This window comes from Rhipicephalus sanguineus, chromosome 10 (genome assembly GCF_013339695.2).
Source record: "Rhipicephalus sanguineus isolate Rsan-2018 chromosome 10, BIME_Rsan_1.4, whole genome shotgun sequence".
In the NCBI taxonomy this organism is placed as follows: domain Eukaryota; kingdom Metazoa; phylum Arthropoda; class Arachnida; order Ixodida; family Ixodidae; genus Rhipicephalus; species Rhipicephalus sanguineus.
Window position 1 is genome coordinate 122,476,454 of NC_051185.1, and position 18,064 is coordinate 122,494,517.

An 18,064-nucleotide genomic window follows, 5' to 3' on the forward strand; every position below is an offset into this window, starting at 1 on the left:
GGAACATGCATAAGAGCGCGTGGCGGACAGCCTCAGCTCTCACGTGTTCCGCGGGGAATGATACATATTTTTTTAGATGTGAAGCATCTTATAGCGGAGTTCAATCCGGTGGTGGTGGTAGTGTGCGGCGCGACCACCCTTACTGCGCATGCGCAAGCCCTCTCCACTCCCTCTCTCCTCCCCTTCCCTTTTCCCCTCCCCTCTCTCCTTTCCCCCTCACCCCCCCCCCCTCTGAAACGCGGGCTCTACATGACGAACCACTGCTTCGCATCGCCTCATGGTCCCCTTTAGCGGGAGATGGTGCGATTTTTAAAGACGATAGTCTTTCTTGGGATACTTAAACGGAGACATTTTGGTCCGTCTTTCGGTTTGTCGGCACGTCACTCGATTCAGGCACTCGGCCAAAGTTGAACCACTTGCCCAAGGGCCAGCCATCTTGAACGGCTCACTAGGTTCATACTTGTGTACATTCTCGATCAAAAAGCAAACATTACGCATATCTGAGGCGCAACATCACTAGGTAAGCATTAGGTAGTGTGTCCCTTTAATAGAAAATGCATACATACGTAATTCTAAAGACCCTAGTTTCTTGAGCTGCGCTGAAAATGCGACTGCGCTGAAACTTGCCTTCCTCCGTGCCCTCTGCACGAGCTCATTGTTGTGTTTCGGTTTCGGTTCTCTATTGCACTGTACGAATGCCATGGGGCGCCGCTCTGGCATTCCTGTTTTACCCAGGCGACGTGTATATAAAAGATTGTGTGGAGAGTACTCGTTGAGTGCGGACGTTTCTTCTGCTTCGGCGCTTCGCGCCAAACCGCGTGTTCGGGCTGGCTGGCGTCCCCGCCGGTCGCGTTGGTCACCGCCGGTCTTGCCTGCTGCTGCGCCGGGACTACCAGCCCGCAACACAGCATTCACGTTTCCCGACGTATTGCCAGATGGCGTTCATATCTCACGCAGCGCCTCTTCTATCGTCTTTAGACAACATTTGCAGCGAAGCACGCAGATACGCGGCCAATTTTTTGCCTTTGCCTGACTGTCTCACACATTTTTTTTTTGTTCTCTTATGAGCCTACGTAAAATTTCAATTGATTACTTCATGGTTATCATCAAAGACGCAACCATGCATTTTTTTCCTGCTGTGTTTATGAATTTATGAGAAAGTTTCAGCGATGTAGGCTGTACTTGTTCTCAAGCAAATTCATTCACTTTTCCTTACGATTGCATTTACTTACTATTGTTAGCATTACGCTAAATCCGCCGCCTGTTCCTCTCTGTTGGCCCCCAAGTCCTGTCAAGTTGTTTGTGTCAGCTTCTTGCCTGGGGTACCTCAAACTTGTGAGTCGGAAGTAAACTGGTTTGTTATTCTGAATATTCGACGTCAGTGTAGTATTTTCTTCTTATTATTACCGCAGTGACGCATTGTGAGGCATTTCACTTTGTCATTAGGTATCGGAGACATGTATACCGCCCTGTATCGCAGGTGCTGCTGGCCGAGCTAAAGGGCACCAAGCGCCACTACGCGGTCAAATGCCTCAAGAAAGACGTGGTGCTGGAGGACGACGACGTCGAATGCACGCTCATCGAGAGGCGAGTGCTGGCCATGGGCACGCAGCACCCGTTCCTCTGCAACCTATTCTGTACCTTCCAGTCGCAGGTGAGCGAGCGAAATATTTTAGTACTATGATGTAGCGCGAAGCGACAAACGGATACGAGAAGGCACATAAGGACATCACGCAGCGCTACTAGCAACAACTGGTACTTTGATAGTTGTTGCTTGCAGCGCTGCATGGCAGCCTTAGGTCGGTAAAAAGTGGAGCTCACGCAGACTCACTCAAAAAGATATATTTTGCGCTTAGGGCTCACTCGGGCTCAGACTTACCAAAATATTCCTCATCTGGACTCATCACCCGGAGTCACATTCACTAGAATTTTTCTCAACCGGCCTAGCTCTCACTCAGACTCACCAAAATATTCCTCGCCCGGACTCACTCAGGCTCAGACTTACCGCTCGATCAGAGTCTGACTGAGTCTGAATGCTTCAACTCATGAGTGAGTTTACCGACCTGTGGCACTGGTGCCCTTATGTGACTTCTCGTGTCCGTGTGTCGTTTCGCTCTGCACCAAAGTTGCACAGATGATTCACCAACAAGCCCACATTGCAAGCCTTGTCGAAATATTGTTGCGCCACGCGTTGCTCATCGTTTCACTTACGTTGTACGGATACAGCCAGAACACTCAAATGGGATTAAAGTTCGGGCGGCTTAGTGAAGGCATAATGCATCATCGGAAACTTAGTTTATTATAAGCATTCGTCGCGATACTTTTCGTAATGCTTTTGTCTGGTCGATTCGCGCTGTAGAATTACGCCAGGGACCGCTGTTGTGCCATTAGGGTTTCATAATAGTACACTAGAGGGAAATGTGGCGCTAGTGTGTACCGGAGCTGCAACACATGGCGCTTCAGCCAGCATGGGAATGATGAGTAGCACATGGATTTGCCTAAGCTTCGTTCTTTCAGCTCTTGTGTGGCTTTTTTACTTTTAAAATTGGTAATTATTCAAAAGCTTCAGCAGTCGAACATTACCGCTTTGGCCCTTTTAGGCTCACTAATCCGAATCAGCTCACGAGGTTCAGATCGACCCATTCTTTAATCCGAAATGTTTCCTTACATCGGTTCATAGAAAAGCAGTAAAAGAGCTTCCATCTTAGGCTGTGATCAGCAAAATAAGTGTTTGCTGCTAGAGGCAATATTAGACACATATGTGCGTAATAGAAATATGCGTCTTTTAATGAGGTACTGGGATTGTAAACTCAAGACGATGTTGTCGAGTACATGGATAAAGGTAGCAAAAATGTCGTTGCATGCTACTCAGAGATGAATTTTAAGAAGCGAGCAGTGCTGGGCAGTATCGAAGATACATGTATCTTAGATACTATCTTAGATACTCTATGGGTATCTTGTATCTGTATCGCGATACGTCTCGAAAGACGAGTATCTGTATCTGTATTTCCGATACATTCGATAATGTATCGTGTATCTTAAGATACAAGATACTTCTATCGCAAAACAACCGCGCGAAACAATAACTGCTGGCCAAGCTCCTCTTCTGAAGCTGGTACTGGTGCCACTAAGCCATCTGAATAGCGAGTTTTAGTATAGCGGAAAACAGCAAACGCAAGGATTTAGCGTTAGCGTTAGCGTTGCGTGCTCCTAACTGCGCATGAGCAGAACGTAAACGTAGCCCGAGCTCTTACGTACGAACGCTATTTCTGGAATATAGCGTTCAACGCTAACGCACGCAAGAGATCCCGTACGTAAGGCAAGATGGCGGTGCCTGTTGAAGAGAGAGCCGTCCACTTCGAATCTTTGTAGCCGTCGTCCTGCATTATAAACTTATTCATTCCCTAATAATGTTCGTGTTTCATTTAGATTTGAGTTAATGAGGCTCGCCAACCGTCTACCGCCGATAAAATAGCCTCCGTTTTTGAGATACAAAGTGGATTTGCGCTGCAGAAGGCTTAGCAAGATTTGTTTGTAAGGTTCGCTCATGTTTTCTGTAGCAGCGCAGAGATGGCGACGCTGTCTTAGTCGCCTCTTTCCAAGATACGGCCACAAGTCAAGCAGATACATGTCAGGCGTCGTTTCCCTTCATGCCTTTCGCGGCAGTGCATGAATGTGGACGCGTGATGCGTCCCAGCTTAAAAAGGCCAAGTAATAGGGGTCTTGAAGAATTCTCGAACGCGGCATGTCGACAGAAACCAGTGTGTCAGAAATCAACACTTCTGCAAACGCGACATGGAGACGCAACAGTGGGGACTTGGATCAGCTCGACTTGGTGGCGCTTTTGTGGATTCTACAGGTGCATTTAGTGTTTTTATGTCTAGATGGCGCCGTATGTGCTTGCGTTAGCGTTAGCGGGAATGCCTTCCGCTGTACTAAAAGACCACCAGTTGGCACGCAGCGCGTTCTGTTTTAGCGTTAGCGTTGAGACGCACGCTAACGCTAACGTAGTCTAAAGGCAGCGGCGACGTTATTTTATTTTTACGCCAGAGTCATCGAGTGAGGGTAAAAGATCAGGAAGACAAACACGCGGACGTCTGCGCCCAGCCCACGTACCTTTTGTTTTCTCGATTTCTTTTCTTAGTTGCGCCAATTCCGCGACACTTTCTCTTAGCCACTGTCGTGCGCCGCGTACTCCACTGCGTGCGGCGTATATCGCGCAAATTCTGATGTTGTTACAGTGCCGCTATTGAAGACTCTCTTGCGTCTTGCTCCGGAACGAAATGTGATGCGTGCAAGAATGGGGTTGCTTTGCGTCGCGTGGATTTTACATTTCAGCGATTTGAAGGATCTCGTGGATGTAAGTTTGAATTGCATGCAATGAATTAACTGATATGCAAATAAGATTCTAAAAACTTTGGCACCACTGGTACTGATGCTAGATCAATAGGGCAAGCGTTTACCTAACAAAAAATATCTTGGCGTAGCGTATTTTTCACTTCCATCTACATTTATTCAACGAATTTATGAAATCATAATTTGAGTATTAGCACAAGTGCTTTCTTAGCTGTCATTTTGCATCACATACATTACCTAGGTCTCTGCACTGTGCCCCGCCACGGTGGTCTAGTGGTTATGGCGCTCGACTACTGACCTGAAGGTCGCGGGATCGAATCGCGGCCGCGGCGGCTGCACTTTCGATGGAGGCGAAAATGTTTGAGGCTCGTGTACTTAGATTTAGGTGCACGTCAAAGAACCCCAGGTGGTCGAAATTTCCGGAGCCCTCCACCACGGCGTAACTCATAATCATATCGCGGTTTTGGGACGTTAAACACCAGATATTATTATTAGGTCTCTGCACTGTTTATCCGGTCTGGTCACTGCAGTATGTCTTTTGTAACGCGCTCCCAAAATAAGATTTATGCTTTGTTCTTATGTCTGCTTTCTTTCTACTACTGTTTACGCATTTACACGTTGCCAAGGAGATTTTGAAAACAAATATATTATGTGGGCGTGCCTTGAGTATACAGTACAAAATATTCTGCTTACCGCTTAAGAAAATAGCGAAATTGAGTTTGCATTATAATATTGGAAATCATTAGGAGCCGTCTTTAAGATGTTAGGAAGGGGATTCGAGAAAAGTTGTTTTACTGAATGCTCCATTTTACTCATGAGCGTCCCAAAGAGCCGTTTCAGGCAATTTTCCATAGCCACTGAATTTTCTATTGTCTGAACAGGTAAGTTCGCGATACTTGATGCTCATGGCTATTAAGGGCGCCGTCTGTATTGTCTTTCTGTACTCATTCAATGTGAATGTTTGATACACAACCACCTCTCTATTTTACTTTGTATTGTTCTTTTAGGCCTTCTTAAATATTTTTCGTATTTCTAATCGCCACGTAATGGGAGCTATAAGCGGCAATAGCGCGAATAACGGCGGTGTCCTGCGACGCTTTGTGCAACTATACAGTATCTGAGACATTTCTGTGTTGCACATGTTCTCTCGTTGAAGAAAAATTGCTAAAATATTGCACGTTAGGGAGTATGTCAACAAAGAATCCCTTACGCCAGCAGCTAAGTAGAACATGGAAATTCATTCTAGTTTTACGTCATCTGCGTATACACCAGGGGTCTCAAACTCAGCTTATAGCCGGCGGGCCGCAGTCGCGAAATTTAGTTCCAAGGGCCTGGACAGTGAAGATGGTGGGGTCGGAGAGAGTTTGACCAAAATGACGTTGCCATTTGAAAGGAAGCCTTTCCCATATCTCATGTATAGGTTATTTCTGAAGGGTATTTGGACTAAGGATTCGAGAAACATCGATACTGATGTACACAACGAGTGAAATCTGGACGCGGATTGAAATATAGAGTTTTTGTTCCACGGTTATGTTTCAGCACATGGTGACCACATGTTCCTCACGAAAGAAATGCTTGGAAGTTGAGACCAGTTATGTATGTGTAGCTCACGAACATACTTATTTAGAAAATGGCACGGAGACGGTCATGTGTGCCAGCCGGGCCACTAGCGAACGGTTTCAAACCCCGTATACACCATGCGTTCCACCCCCCCTCCCCCCCCCCCAAAAAAAAAAAGTCGCTGCTGCTGTACACCTGTCCGGATATACGGTATTGTGCAAACTGTCTTTTACGGACAAGGTAGAAGTCCACGCCGGTATTGGTGCCGTCGTGCGAAGGCTTCTTATTGATGTTATTGTGATTATATGGCAACCCGCTAGCTGGTCGGCAAGCTGGGCAGCGACTCCCATCAATTGCAAAAATGATAAGCAGAACCGCTGTCTGCGAAGGGTATAAAGAGTTGTCCTGTGAAGAAGCTAAAACAAGCCCCAATAAGTTGTTCTGGAAGGAAACGAATGTACTTTGAGCAAGAAGGGCAAAACTTTTAAGATACTAACAGACATTTCATTCAAGTGAAACAAAACAGGTCACAGTGTGGAAATTTTCAAGCATGCATTTTCGTGTATAAGCTTTTGCTGCTACATTATATGGATCTATAATAACAAATTTGAGAATGTATCGAAGTATCTTAAAATACAATTGCCAAGTATCGTATCGGATACAATTATTGCGGCAGTATCTTGTATCGTATCGCGATACAATTTCAAAGTATCTTTGCCCAGCCCTGAAAGCGAGACACAGTCCTTTCCTAAATGGTTGAATTTTGCCGTAAAATATGTGAAGGAAGTACCGTGCGCGTATTTATTCCAGAGACGTGTGGAAAATGTTTCTGTGTAGATGCATAGGAGGGCTCTTGAAAGCTGTGTGGCGTGCCTCGCTATAAGCAGAGCATGACTTATTGAGCGGCCACATAAGATAACACGAGTTCTTGTGGTAGAACGTGTTGAGAATAAATTGAAAGGCAAGCGACTCCGAAACTACTTTGGTGTATTCTTAAATTGTCATTTGCACATCTTCATCTAACAGTGACTTAATTCAAATTCCAAGATTTACACCGTCGACTACACCCCGCTTAGAAACGAGCTACAATGTGATTGAACGCTGCGTTTCGCTGTAGGTTCGTGCAGCAGGCGTCATGATCAGTTGTGTCTTTTGAAAAACCGAAACACTTATTTCAGATGAAGACAGGCAGGCTACCACAAACACGCGCTGGTAAAGGTCGACGATCGGTGCAGAAAACTTCCGATACAACATTTTGATGATGGTGATGATGATGATGTTATTTGATATGGGTGTACAATACCACCACAATATTAAAATACTGTAACGTGGAGACTGCTCATGTAGAAAAAAAAGAGCTAGCAAAGGCCACATGAACTGAAATTTGGAGTTAGCTCGCGCGGATGCGCTCAAGGCAGAAAACATTGTGTCGGGTCACAGAAACAAGTATCAATTAAGGGCACAGAAAGGAAAATAAAGTAAGGCAAGTTAAACCCAGATATTTTACATTTCGTGCGGCAAACTGTCATAATGTCCTAATATATAACTCATTTCGAGACATTTCTGGCGCACCGCCAGCTCCCTCCTCTTTGCACGTCAATCATGTCAATGTTATTTTTGCTTTTTTGTTTATTTCAGAGCCACCTCTTCTTTGTAATGGAGTTCCTGAATGGAGGCGATCTGATGTTCCACATCCAACAGTCTGGGAGGTTCGACCAAGACCGAGCAAGGTGAATACCAAGGATAGCCTTGTATGTCGCGGTAACTGTAAAACATGTGGTTTCCCGTTAATATCATACGTTAACGGGCCGGTACATGTATATTTCAAGGCTGGAAACTGTTAAAAGGCAACGTTTATAAATCTACAGTGCGAGCCAAGCGCATGGCGCATTTCTCAGGTTACATTACACTTAAAGGTTCAGTCGCTTTTTCTTCACATCGGGCTGTGTGAATGATGGCTCAATTTCTTTCAAAATGTCACTGATCCTATTTCGTTGACATGTTTCTTGTCGGTACTAAGTTATCTGCGGTATTCATGACAGCCGTTCAAAGAAACCTACGGACAAAATGTGTTCCGGTTAAGCTTTTCACAATCGAGGCATTTTTCTCTCTTTTTCCCAGTTCAACATGTACCCTACTTTCGTACACACTTTAAGAAAAGAGAAGCGAAGAGGATAGCTTCCTGCTGTACTCTCTGGCCAATATTTTAATAATCTAGGCTATTCACATCAACATTTGAACAATGAAGCTTATTGAGCGACCCTGCTAAGCAAATTCCCGATATCGTCCATTTTTAGAAAATCATAATGAAACCAAAAGACTATGAGGATCAAGAAAATAATAGTGGAACTTACCTACTGTTACATCAACTTGCCGAAATATACAAAATTTAGCAAGATTCACGCCGCATTGTACCCGGTGCGGGGAGTGGCCAACTCTAGTCCACATAACGCGAACCTGAAAATCACAGTCGCCAGAAGTCTATTCACCGCTGTTAAATGCAAACGACCTCAAAGGGCAGCGTAAGTCACGACTCATCATGAGGATACGGTGAGCCAAGAGCTTCTACTTGACCAAGTACCGTGAGCCGTGACAGTCTGTTGAGCCCTGGAGCCCTATCAACTTGCCCTGAGTTCCGTCGAATGAAGTAAACATTTGGCTTTTATTACTACTTACCTGACTAAAATGAAAACAAAATAGTAAGAGAAGTAATGAAACGCGAGAAAAAAGCTGCTGGCCTCAGGGGGTGCTGAAACCCACGTCTTCACAAGATTGCGATTAACATTAATCAAGCCCCACAGTTTCCTTCCTTTCTTTTTTGACCTATAAGATTCCACTGTAGCATCACTGTACGAACATCCACACTGTACACACACTACAGTAAGCGAACTATTCCACTGTACACACACACACACACACGCACGCGCTCACACACACATACGGGCGCTTTTTTTAAGCACACACTCCATTCTTGTGAACATGTGGCTACTTTATGCACAATCGACATCAGCGTAATCTGAGCAAATCAGTGCGCTAAACCAATTTTTACACTGGTCTTTACAACATACCAGTTTTAAGATTTCCGTGTGTACAAACGCAGCAAAAGAAAGCTTTTGTGTGTGTTTTTGCTTAGGTACAACATAGCATACCAAGGCTTGAAATTGGGTTAGTTGGTAATCCACCTTCAACAAACAACGCAGCAACGAACAACGTTCATCTTTTGTCCGTTGTCCGCTCCTGCTCTGTTTGTAGAAGATATCATACGAGCTGTTCGTTTTCTTTTACTTCAGTAATGTCCCTTCTAAAGTTATCCTTGCTTCTGCCTATGCTTCTGTACATTTCGAACAACCGCTGGCTGTCACAAGTTTTCCATTGCATTCTCAAAAAGCCACCATTAAAGTTTGTACATTGAAAGATGTTCTCGCAACCGGCCGTGCAGGCAGCAGCCGGTCCGCCCGATATAAGTGCGACCACATGACAGGCATATAAACGCTCAGCACAATATACAACTTTGTTACTGTGCTTCTTTCAAAAACCGTCGCGGCTGTTCCATGTAATATGGCTGCGTTATGTCATTTTCACAGGTTCTACGCCGCCGAAATTGTCTGCGCCCTGAAATTCCTCCATAAAAGAGGCATCGTGTACAGGTGAGGCAATGAGAGAGCAATTCTTTCATTCACTTAGTTTGATTGTCTTATACGAATGCATGAAAACTTTTAAGAAATGGAAATATTTTGTTTCCGTATACAGTCTTACATACAGTCTTACAGCCATTACATTCACATGTGTTGCTCAACTATCCGCCGGAAACTTCATTCGTAATTCATGTTGGTAGGTGCCAAAACGCGCCGAAATAGTTGCAAATATTGCTAAATATTGCCACATTGCTAAATAATAATCTAAAGAGTAAACTAAATTTCTAAAAGACGAAATCCAGCCCCTTAAAATAAATTGTGCTTTACTATAAGGCTAACACATTTTTATACTCTGTTCTAAATAAACCAACACCTAACTTTCCAATACTAAAGAACCAGTAATGATAGACGAGACCATTACTGGATCACAGCTTTCAGCAAAGTGAAACTCAATGAATGAGAATGATATACTCTAATCTAAGCATCTTCACTGCTACTCGTCCTCATTACTACCTTGCTGCATTTAACATCAATTTATCAGCGTTATTCTTGGAGGGGGCATATGAAAAAAAACCCAACACGCCCTTTAGGTAACAATCCTTGGTTTAGAGCCACGCACAGTGTTTCTGCGCATGGAATGAGTATTAAAGGGACACTAAACAAGTAAACAATTCTTTTTCGTAATAGTACATTACACATGCATGATACCAAAAGCACCACTTTTGCTTTGAGAAGAGTTTTGCGAAGGCAGAGCACTCGCTAAAGGAAAATACAGGTGGCGCCACCTCCTTTCCCAAACCAAGTCGCTGTGACGTCATAGATTTTGGCATTATATGGTAGGGCCTACAAAATTATCGGCAACAATCAATTACCATATGTTATAGACGAGCCAGATACTTCACCACAGTATGTTTAGGGAAATCATATTGCAATAGTACGGCAAAAATACAAAGAAAAGCTTTGAAATCTGTGACGTCACCCTGAGATTCAAGGAAATGAAACCTTGACCTTCGTTTCTTCTGGTAGTAATAAATCTACAATCGCGAAATTAATGACAATAGATTTCACAACAAATAATTTATCAATCTGCATTGATTGAGTTGTGCGTTTTAGTGTCTCTTTAGGCTCGTGTATATTTTGTTAACTTTGGCAACGTGTGCCCTGCGTCTCTGCTTCCAACCCCAGAGACCTGAAGCTCGACAACCTGTGCATTGATTCGGACGGTCACGTGCGCATAATCGACTTCGGCATGTGCAAGCTCAAGGTGTACCGGCAGCAGCCAAGGGCCTTTTGCGGCACACCCGAATACATGGCGCCGGAAGTAGGTTGTTGCCCGGAAGTGCAAACACACACTAACACCTTGCCCCCTCTTGTTTTGCGGTGAAACTCACGCTGCCTGCCTGGATTATGAATTAACGTGTCTAGGACGTATACTGTACGCGTGCGTTTAACCGCTCCCATCCGGGGCTGTGAACGTAGCCATTTCGCGTATGTAACAACTGATGGAATCATACTACGCCCTTAATCATGTCCTGTGGAAAGTGCTAGACGTGGCCAGGAAATGAAACCTCTTTTTCGTCTGGTTTGCTAGCTATGGATAGCAATTTATCCGGGACCTGATTGAGGATGTATAGTAACCTCATGCGCGTGAAAACGGCTGTTCACTGATGCATTTGGCTTTACATGGCCTTGTTAATTAACGTTACAAAACTGAGAAGTCATCTCCGTGAAAGCACAAGATGGCGGCTGCTCTGAATACCTTAAATTAAAAAAAATGGTAAACGCCACTTGCGTTTCGAAACGGCACTTGTTACCCCTGCCTCGTAGTGCCCGCGAGTGCCCTTTCAACGAACACAAGAGCGGAAAGTAACTGCGTCCGTATATAGGTTGCCTGTACTGAAATACCGAAAAGTTTGTGGCCAATTTTCCTAATGGCTACTATCGTTGTGTGCGAAGCACTGAGCGAAACGATGCAAAGGCATAAAAGCACATATCTGCTGATGTTTTAAATTGTTACGTGACCAGATAGCCAACATTACCCAACGCTGGAATTATATGAGCAAATACGGTCAACTGCATGCGGGCTTTACATTTCTTTAAAATATTAAAGGATGTCATGTAGTATATTTCCTCTTGACTATATTTTCGTTTGATTGATTATATAAAATAGAAACAACGAGATAATTTTTCCCAATTCCAGCTCGGAAAAAAAAGTCCTTCGGCTTTCCACACTGTTATTACAAATATATTGTAAGGTATCCGAGAAATAGATTTCTCCAATCTTCACGAGTTGTAACGGGGCAACAGCGATGAAAATACCCGCAGGTATTCTTAGATCAGCGACGTCATAGACGCATCGGCTCAGTGATGGTGCAAAATTGAATGAATTAGTATTTGCGTTCGTTTTACTTTCTAGTATTCAACACGTTCGCACAAATTTAACGGAAGTATAGTCTTGCACTCGGAACGTCTAAATACCGTTCAACGTCCATCCCAATTACAACGCGTTCATAAATATTATGTTCATGCAAAAAAAGCTACGAAACTATTTCCAGATATATCAAATCATTCAATGGCGCTTTATTCGTTAAATCTTCATAACTCTCAAATCCCCCGTTAACGTATCGACAATGTTACTGAATGCGTAGTGTTAAGCTCGTTGCAATGAAAGTTGCTTGTAAAATTTTATTCATACATAAATAATCTAGAAATGTTTTCTAATCTTGAACTCGCCTGTGGTGCGTTACGATAATCATCACATACTTCGATATAGCTTCGTGTATCTGCGCTGTGTTTGTTTGGTTAACTTTCACAAAACTCAATAAATTTAGAGTCCAATGTAATTGTCGTTTATCGATAAACCAGTAACTATTCCGCTTCGTCCCAGTCTTCTGGAGTTACTAGAAGCCAAAACAAGGTATTCGAGCTTCTGCTATTAGCCACCATACTTCTGCTTCGAAACACTCGCCTCGCCACAATGCTGACGTTTCCGGTTTAGCAGCGGCGTTCATTTTTTTTTTTTTTGCAGATTGACTAAGCATTGTTCTTCAACGACCTTAAATAAATAAACCGTAGTAGAATTTGAGTTCACCTTACCGAGAGTTTAGGATCCATTCTTGTGAACCCGTTTTGTCTGTAAGGCTGCGCGCACACTACATAGTAGTAAACAAAATATCCTCACGAAACAGTGTTCTTCCTTCCTTTTTGTTTTTCTCACGTGCTTTCTGCGGCAGACTTTAGTAATCTTTCGTTACAAAGTTCGATCTAAACAATGTGATCGCCACCGGACCATGTTTCTATGTTTGACAGCGTTCAGCTTTCACAGATCGGCAGAACAGCTGCGCAAAAAAGCTTTGTGCCTAAGTAAAAACACTGCCGACTGTACGGTTCGCCTGGCACGGGTATTAGGTTACTCAGAGCTGATTGCCGAAGTGCTCTTGCTAAAACACTCTGTTAACGTAACTTCGATCCTGGTTTCTGCCTGCGTGTGCACTAACCCTAACGGAACGCATGTAATCCGTCGCAAGATCAATAGTGCAATCATTCCAGCGTGGACAGCTGCGCGCAAGCTCTTCGAGCGTACGCGCTCTCACGCATGTGCGGGGAGCAAGAGCTCTTTTCTTTCCACGTTTTATTTCTGGTATTTCTGGCACGATGTGCAATACTGCGCGAATCGAAGTACTCGATGTGATCTAATCGAACTGCTCGAGATGAACAAAGTACGCCAAGGAGAACACGTACGATGGAGTTGCGGGAACACGGGCTAGGCTAACCATACTCCGTTTCATACGTCATGTGCAACGCTGTGAATGCTACACAAGAAGTTCGGTCAACAAAATGTGCTAGCGCACGCGTCTCGTGCTTGGCCTCCGCCATTAGCTTCGGCTCCGCGCTGCCTGAGCTAATCGCGGAGGCCACGATACGAAAACAAAGAGACGCTAAGCGATGCAGAACAACCCGTTGACAACCGGATATATAACGGGGTTTGTTCATTTCTAAGGCGCAAAGCATCTTCATTTATTACTCAGCATTAAAACGAAATAGAGAAATCACATTACGGGGGTTAAAGTCATTCAACAATTTCGTGGTTCGAACGCACCTACTGCAAGAAAAATCGCTAGTTTCTATAGCATTGCATCTGGTGTATGAAACGGAGTATAACGAAGCAAAGCTCTCAAGATATTCGCACCAAAGTAGTACATTCTGCACAAAACAGAAAGTTGGCATTCATCTTAAACTATCGCTTGTGCATACGTTATACCAGCTCTGGGTTATGCTTCCAGTGAATGTCAGCTTTCCACCTGACAACACTTTGTCCAACTCGTCGAAGGAAAGACATGGATCGAAAGACAACGAGGTTAGACAATGCTCAAACTGGCTGGCCGTCCTCTGCTGGGGAAAGTGGGCAAACGGAATACAAGGTGGTCGAACAGAATACCACGGCATAAGGGGGGAGAAAAACGCAGAAATACTGTACATGGCACGAATGTGGAGTAGCGCAAGACGCATTCCAAAATCTCAAACTCTTTTGGTTAGCTTGCACATCTTCTTCACTGTCTTGAAAAACAAAATACGAGGAATAGTTTGCACTGTCCTATGAGAATTAGATGACACCACGGCATGACAGCAGGAGCTGCCTGAAGAAAGTAGAAACTTCTCAGAAGCTCTTAGAAGTCCGAAGCTGACAACAGTGAAGAAGCATAACTCTGACGGCCGCAATTTGCATGCCTCGAATTCCAAGTTCGCGTGCTTTGAGGCACATCTCCAGTTATTCTTATTTCTTAGTCATCGCTTTTTTTTTTTTTCGCACTGGTGTCATGAATATGCTAGTGGCATAGCGAAACCGAGCCTCTTCAAAAGCGCACGGCAACATATCTCACGAAATTGCACTGCCAGTTCTGTGCCAAAGGGGGAAATCGGAAACCAGTACACTTTTCCCTCTGCCCCCCCCCCCCCCTCCCTCTGCGCCTGTCGGACATATCTTGAGACAGCTTTATTCATCGATTGTCACTTTATTCGTCTGGCAGCGGTAGAAGGGAATTACGATAGGCATATTTCTACGGGTCTGAGAGCCGCAAGGAGTCGTGCTGTCTGTTCGTGTTTAAATCTTACCAAGCCTACCCCTTGCTTTTTGTTCCTTTGGGATTTATCGAGGCACGACCAATATTAGCATGCACGGTGTGAGTGAGGTGCAGATATTCGAAAAACACATGTAGACAAACAGGACAGAAGGGGCTCAACCGTGTTCTTTGCATTTTGTTCATCTGCTCCATGTAGCTGTACCATGTACGCCGTGTTGATGTAGATGCCGAAATGTCAAAGTTTGCTTATTATTATATATACCTATTTTGAAGAATAGCCCTTCATTCCTGCTGTGTTATGTATCCCCCTCGGCATGTTCCGTTGAACTTTAAGACAAGGCTATGAATATTGAGCAACAAATCCCAGTAATCAGCCATATTACCACGTTCATATTTCTTTATTGTTATGTGATCAGGCTTCACCCACACACACAAAAAAAAGGAAATGCTGTCACCACCGCTAGGAGCAAGATTGCGCGCACGGCACGATTATTCGGGCGAATTCTGGAGCTAACGGGAGCCCCAGCGATAACGCTCTAATTTCCGATCGTTCACGTATAAAAGATGACGCGTTCCGCTGGTGATGAGATTACCGACGAGTACGAGTGTGGTCGCCGCTATCATTGCAAAGAGTGCATTGCTTACACTTTCAGTTAGTTTTCTGGGCACAGGTTCGCCCAACAAAGAGTTTCGTCTCCACTAGCGTGACTGCCGCCTTCTTCGCCGTCACTACCACGTGACATTATCAAAACGCGCCAACGCTCCCCTCTTCGTTCGTGGACGCGTTCATCTATACTTCTCATCTTCGAGCAGCCAGCAAGGCTTAGTTCATGTCAAGTTCCTAACACACGTCTATATCTCTTTCGCTTGTTTTTATCAAAATATAAACAAGTATTTCGTGCCAAGTTATTCGTCCCTATAATTTGGGCGCAATGATGTTGGTTCACGTTTTCCGGAAAGTACCCTTCTCGGAAATATTTAAGCTGCAGAGATGAACAGACATCTGTGAGATTGAATCAGAACTATAATGAGAATACGTCACTAGCGATGGCTAGAGCATATGCTTTTCACTTTACATATGGCACATCGTTGTCTGATTACGATCGCCACTCCGCTGTGAAGCTGCAACTCTTGCTCGGAAGTCTCAGCGCAGATCAGGAGCGTAGGCAGAAATTTTTTTCGGGGGGGGGGGGGGGGGGGGGCACCTCGTTGATCCGAAGTGGGGGTCGGGCTGGCATATGCGGTCGAGTGTTATTTTGGGCTTTGTATGCCATGACAAAAAAAGAATTGGCCGCGTATCTGCGTGCTTCGCTGCAAATGTCGTCAAAAGACGATAGAGGAGCGCTGCGTTAGAGTTACTGTATATGCTCCCTTTGGGTAACAGAGTTGCGCATAGGTCTGGCTAGCAAGCACAGCTATGTCGCGAAGACTCACTCTATTTTTGCAGGCGACATGCCTACCGGGTCACCGGTCGACATGTTTGGCGTGTCGAAGACCGGTGATTTACTTTAATGTGAATGACTAGTGTCAATTCAGTTCGCTGCAGCGGCGCCATCGAGAAATACAAAACTTGGTTCATAGTTAATTTACAGCGCGAAAAACGAGAGACAAAAGAAGAAATACTACACAGGACAAGCGCTGACTGCCAACTACAACATTTATTGCGCATAACCCATGCTTAAATAACATCGCTGCGTACCACGTGAACATGATCCCCTCATGTTCACATGGTATGCAGCGATGTTATTTAAGCATGGGTTATACGCAATAAATGTTGTAGTTGGCAGTCAGCGCTTGTCCCGTGTAATATATCTTCTTTCGTCTCTCGTTTTCGCGCTGTAAATTAACTATGAACGCTTACCAACTAGCCCGGCTTAGCACTCTTTTGAACAAAACTTGGCCCCAGCGTCAGCTTCTCCGCAACGCATGGTTGCTAGCGGTGTTTGGAAGACAGATACGCAACTCTGCTACCTAAAGGTAGCATATGCAGTAACTCTACGCTGCGTGAGATATGGGCGCTGTCTGGCAATACGCCGGCAAACGAGCTTGTGCAGAGGGCACGGAGAAGGAAAGTTCTTTCCTTCCTCCGTGGCAGAGGGCTTTTGTCGGCGCATCGCGTGTTCAACGTAGCCGCATTTCCAGCGCAGCTTAAGAAACTAGGGTCTTTAGAATTACGTATCTATGCATTTTCTATTAAAGTAACACACCATCTAATACTTACCTAGTGATGTTTAGCCTCATATATGCGTAATATTTACTTTTTGATCGACAACGTTAACAAGTATGAACAGCCGTACCAGTTCAAGATGGGTGGGCGGTAAGCAAGGGGTTCAACTTTGGCCGGGTGGCTGAATCGGGTGACAGACAGACAAACAGACAGGCAGACCAAAATTTCTGCGTTTAAGTTCCCCAAGAAAGACTATCGTCTCTAAAATTCGGGGGGTGGCACAGGCCCGGTGTGCCACCCCTTGGCCACGCCACTGGCACAGGTGCGATAGCTAGCGTTATACGCAACAAGCACGTAGCCGTAGGCCGGCTGTCTAAGCAAGCTTCGAATATGAAAGAGTGAACCAGTCAAAAGAACCAAAGAGAAAAGACACACACAGAACGACGGACCATGTCGTTTGCGACTTTGCATTGAATTGAATTGAATTTTATTGCTCACATTTTTTACAGAAAGTTTGCATACACTGCGTGTACCCATAGCCATAGGCTACTTGGGTCCAAAAAGAAACATTTGATAATGGCACTTCGGACAAGTGTAACTAAGATAGTTATATAATATCTAATAAAGAATCAGCAAAGAAACGTTACAGTACATGAAATAACCTCACAAAGTGTAAAAAAAGAGTTTATGTGGGTCTCTTCTTTCTTTGGTCCTACGTCCTTTTCACTAGCTCATTCTTTCCGCGTTGTGTACCAACTCACCCAGACTTCAACTTTACTTCGAAAATAATTTTTAAGAATCCAGGGGCTCCGAAAAAATTGTACCAACTTCATATTAGCGATAGTTGTGTTGTGTGTACTCACAACTGGTATTTTCTCATGACTAAGTATGAATTCCTTTCTATTTTACTTGGTCAAAATTTTAATTATTGCTGTAATCGCTAAATTGCTATATACAAAGTGGTAGGGGCCGCCTCAAATAACTACTTCAGAATGAAGGATTTATTTCTTGCTAAAATGTGCCTAGTTGTCTTCTTCCGAGAGAAACAAAAAATGCCCACGAAATATAAACAGACGCCTGCTAGCGCGCTACTGCTCAAGAGCGTCCAAGCGAACTTTGAGGGAAACACTGCTGCATTCTATCTATCTATCTATCTATCTATCTATCTATCTATCTATCTATCTATCTATCTATCTATCTATCTATCTATCTATCTATCTATCTATCTATCTATCTATCTATCTATCTATCTATCTATCTATCTA

General features: G+C 44.2%; 1 protein-coding gene across 1 annotated transcript in view; it reads left to right on the forward strand.

The window, feature by feature from the left end:
• LOC119372409 (putative protein kinase C delta type homolog) overlaps positions 1-18,064 on the forward strand; it is a 559,671-nt gene that overhangs the window by 486,114 nt on the left and 55,493 nt on the right. Inside the window, 3 exon segments of the mRNA XM_037642881.2 lie at positions 1,481-1,654; positions 7,555-7,646; positions 9,501-9,563. Of these exon segments, the coding sequence (XP_037498809.1) occupies positions 1,481-1,654; positions 7,555-7,646; positions 9,501-9,563 (329 nt within the window).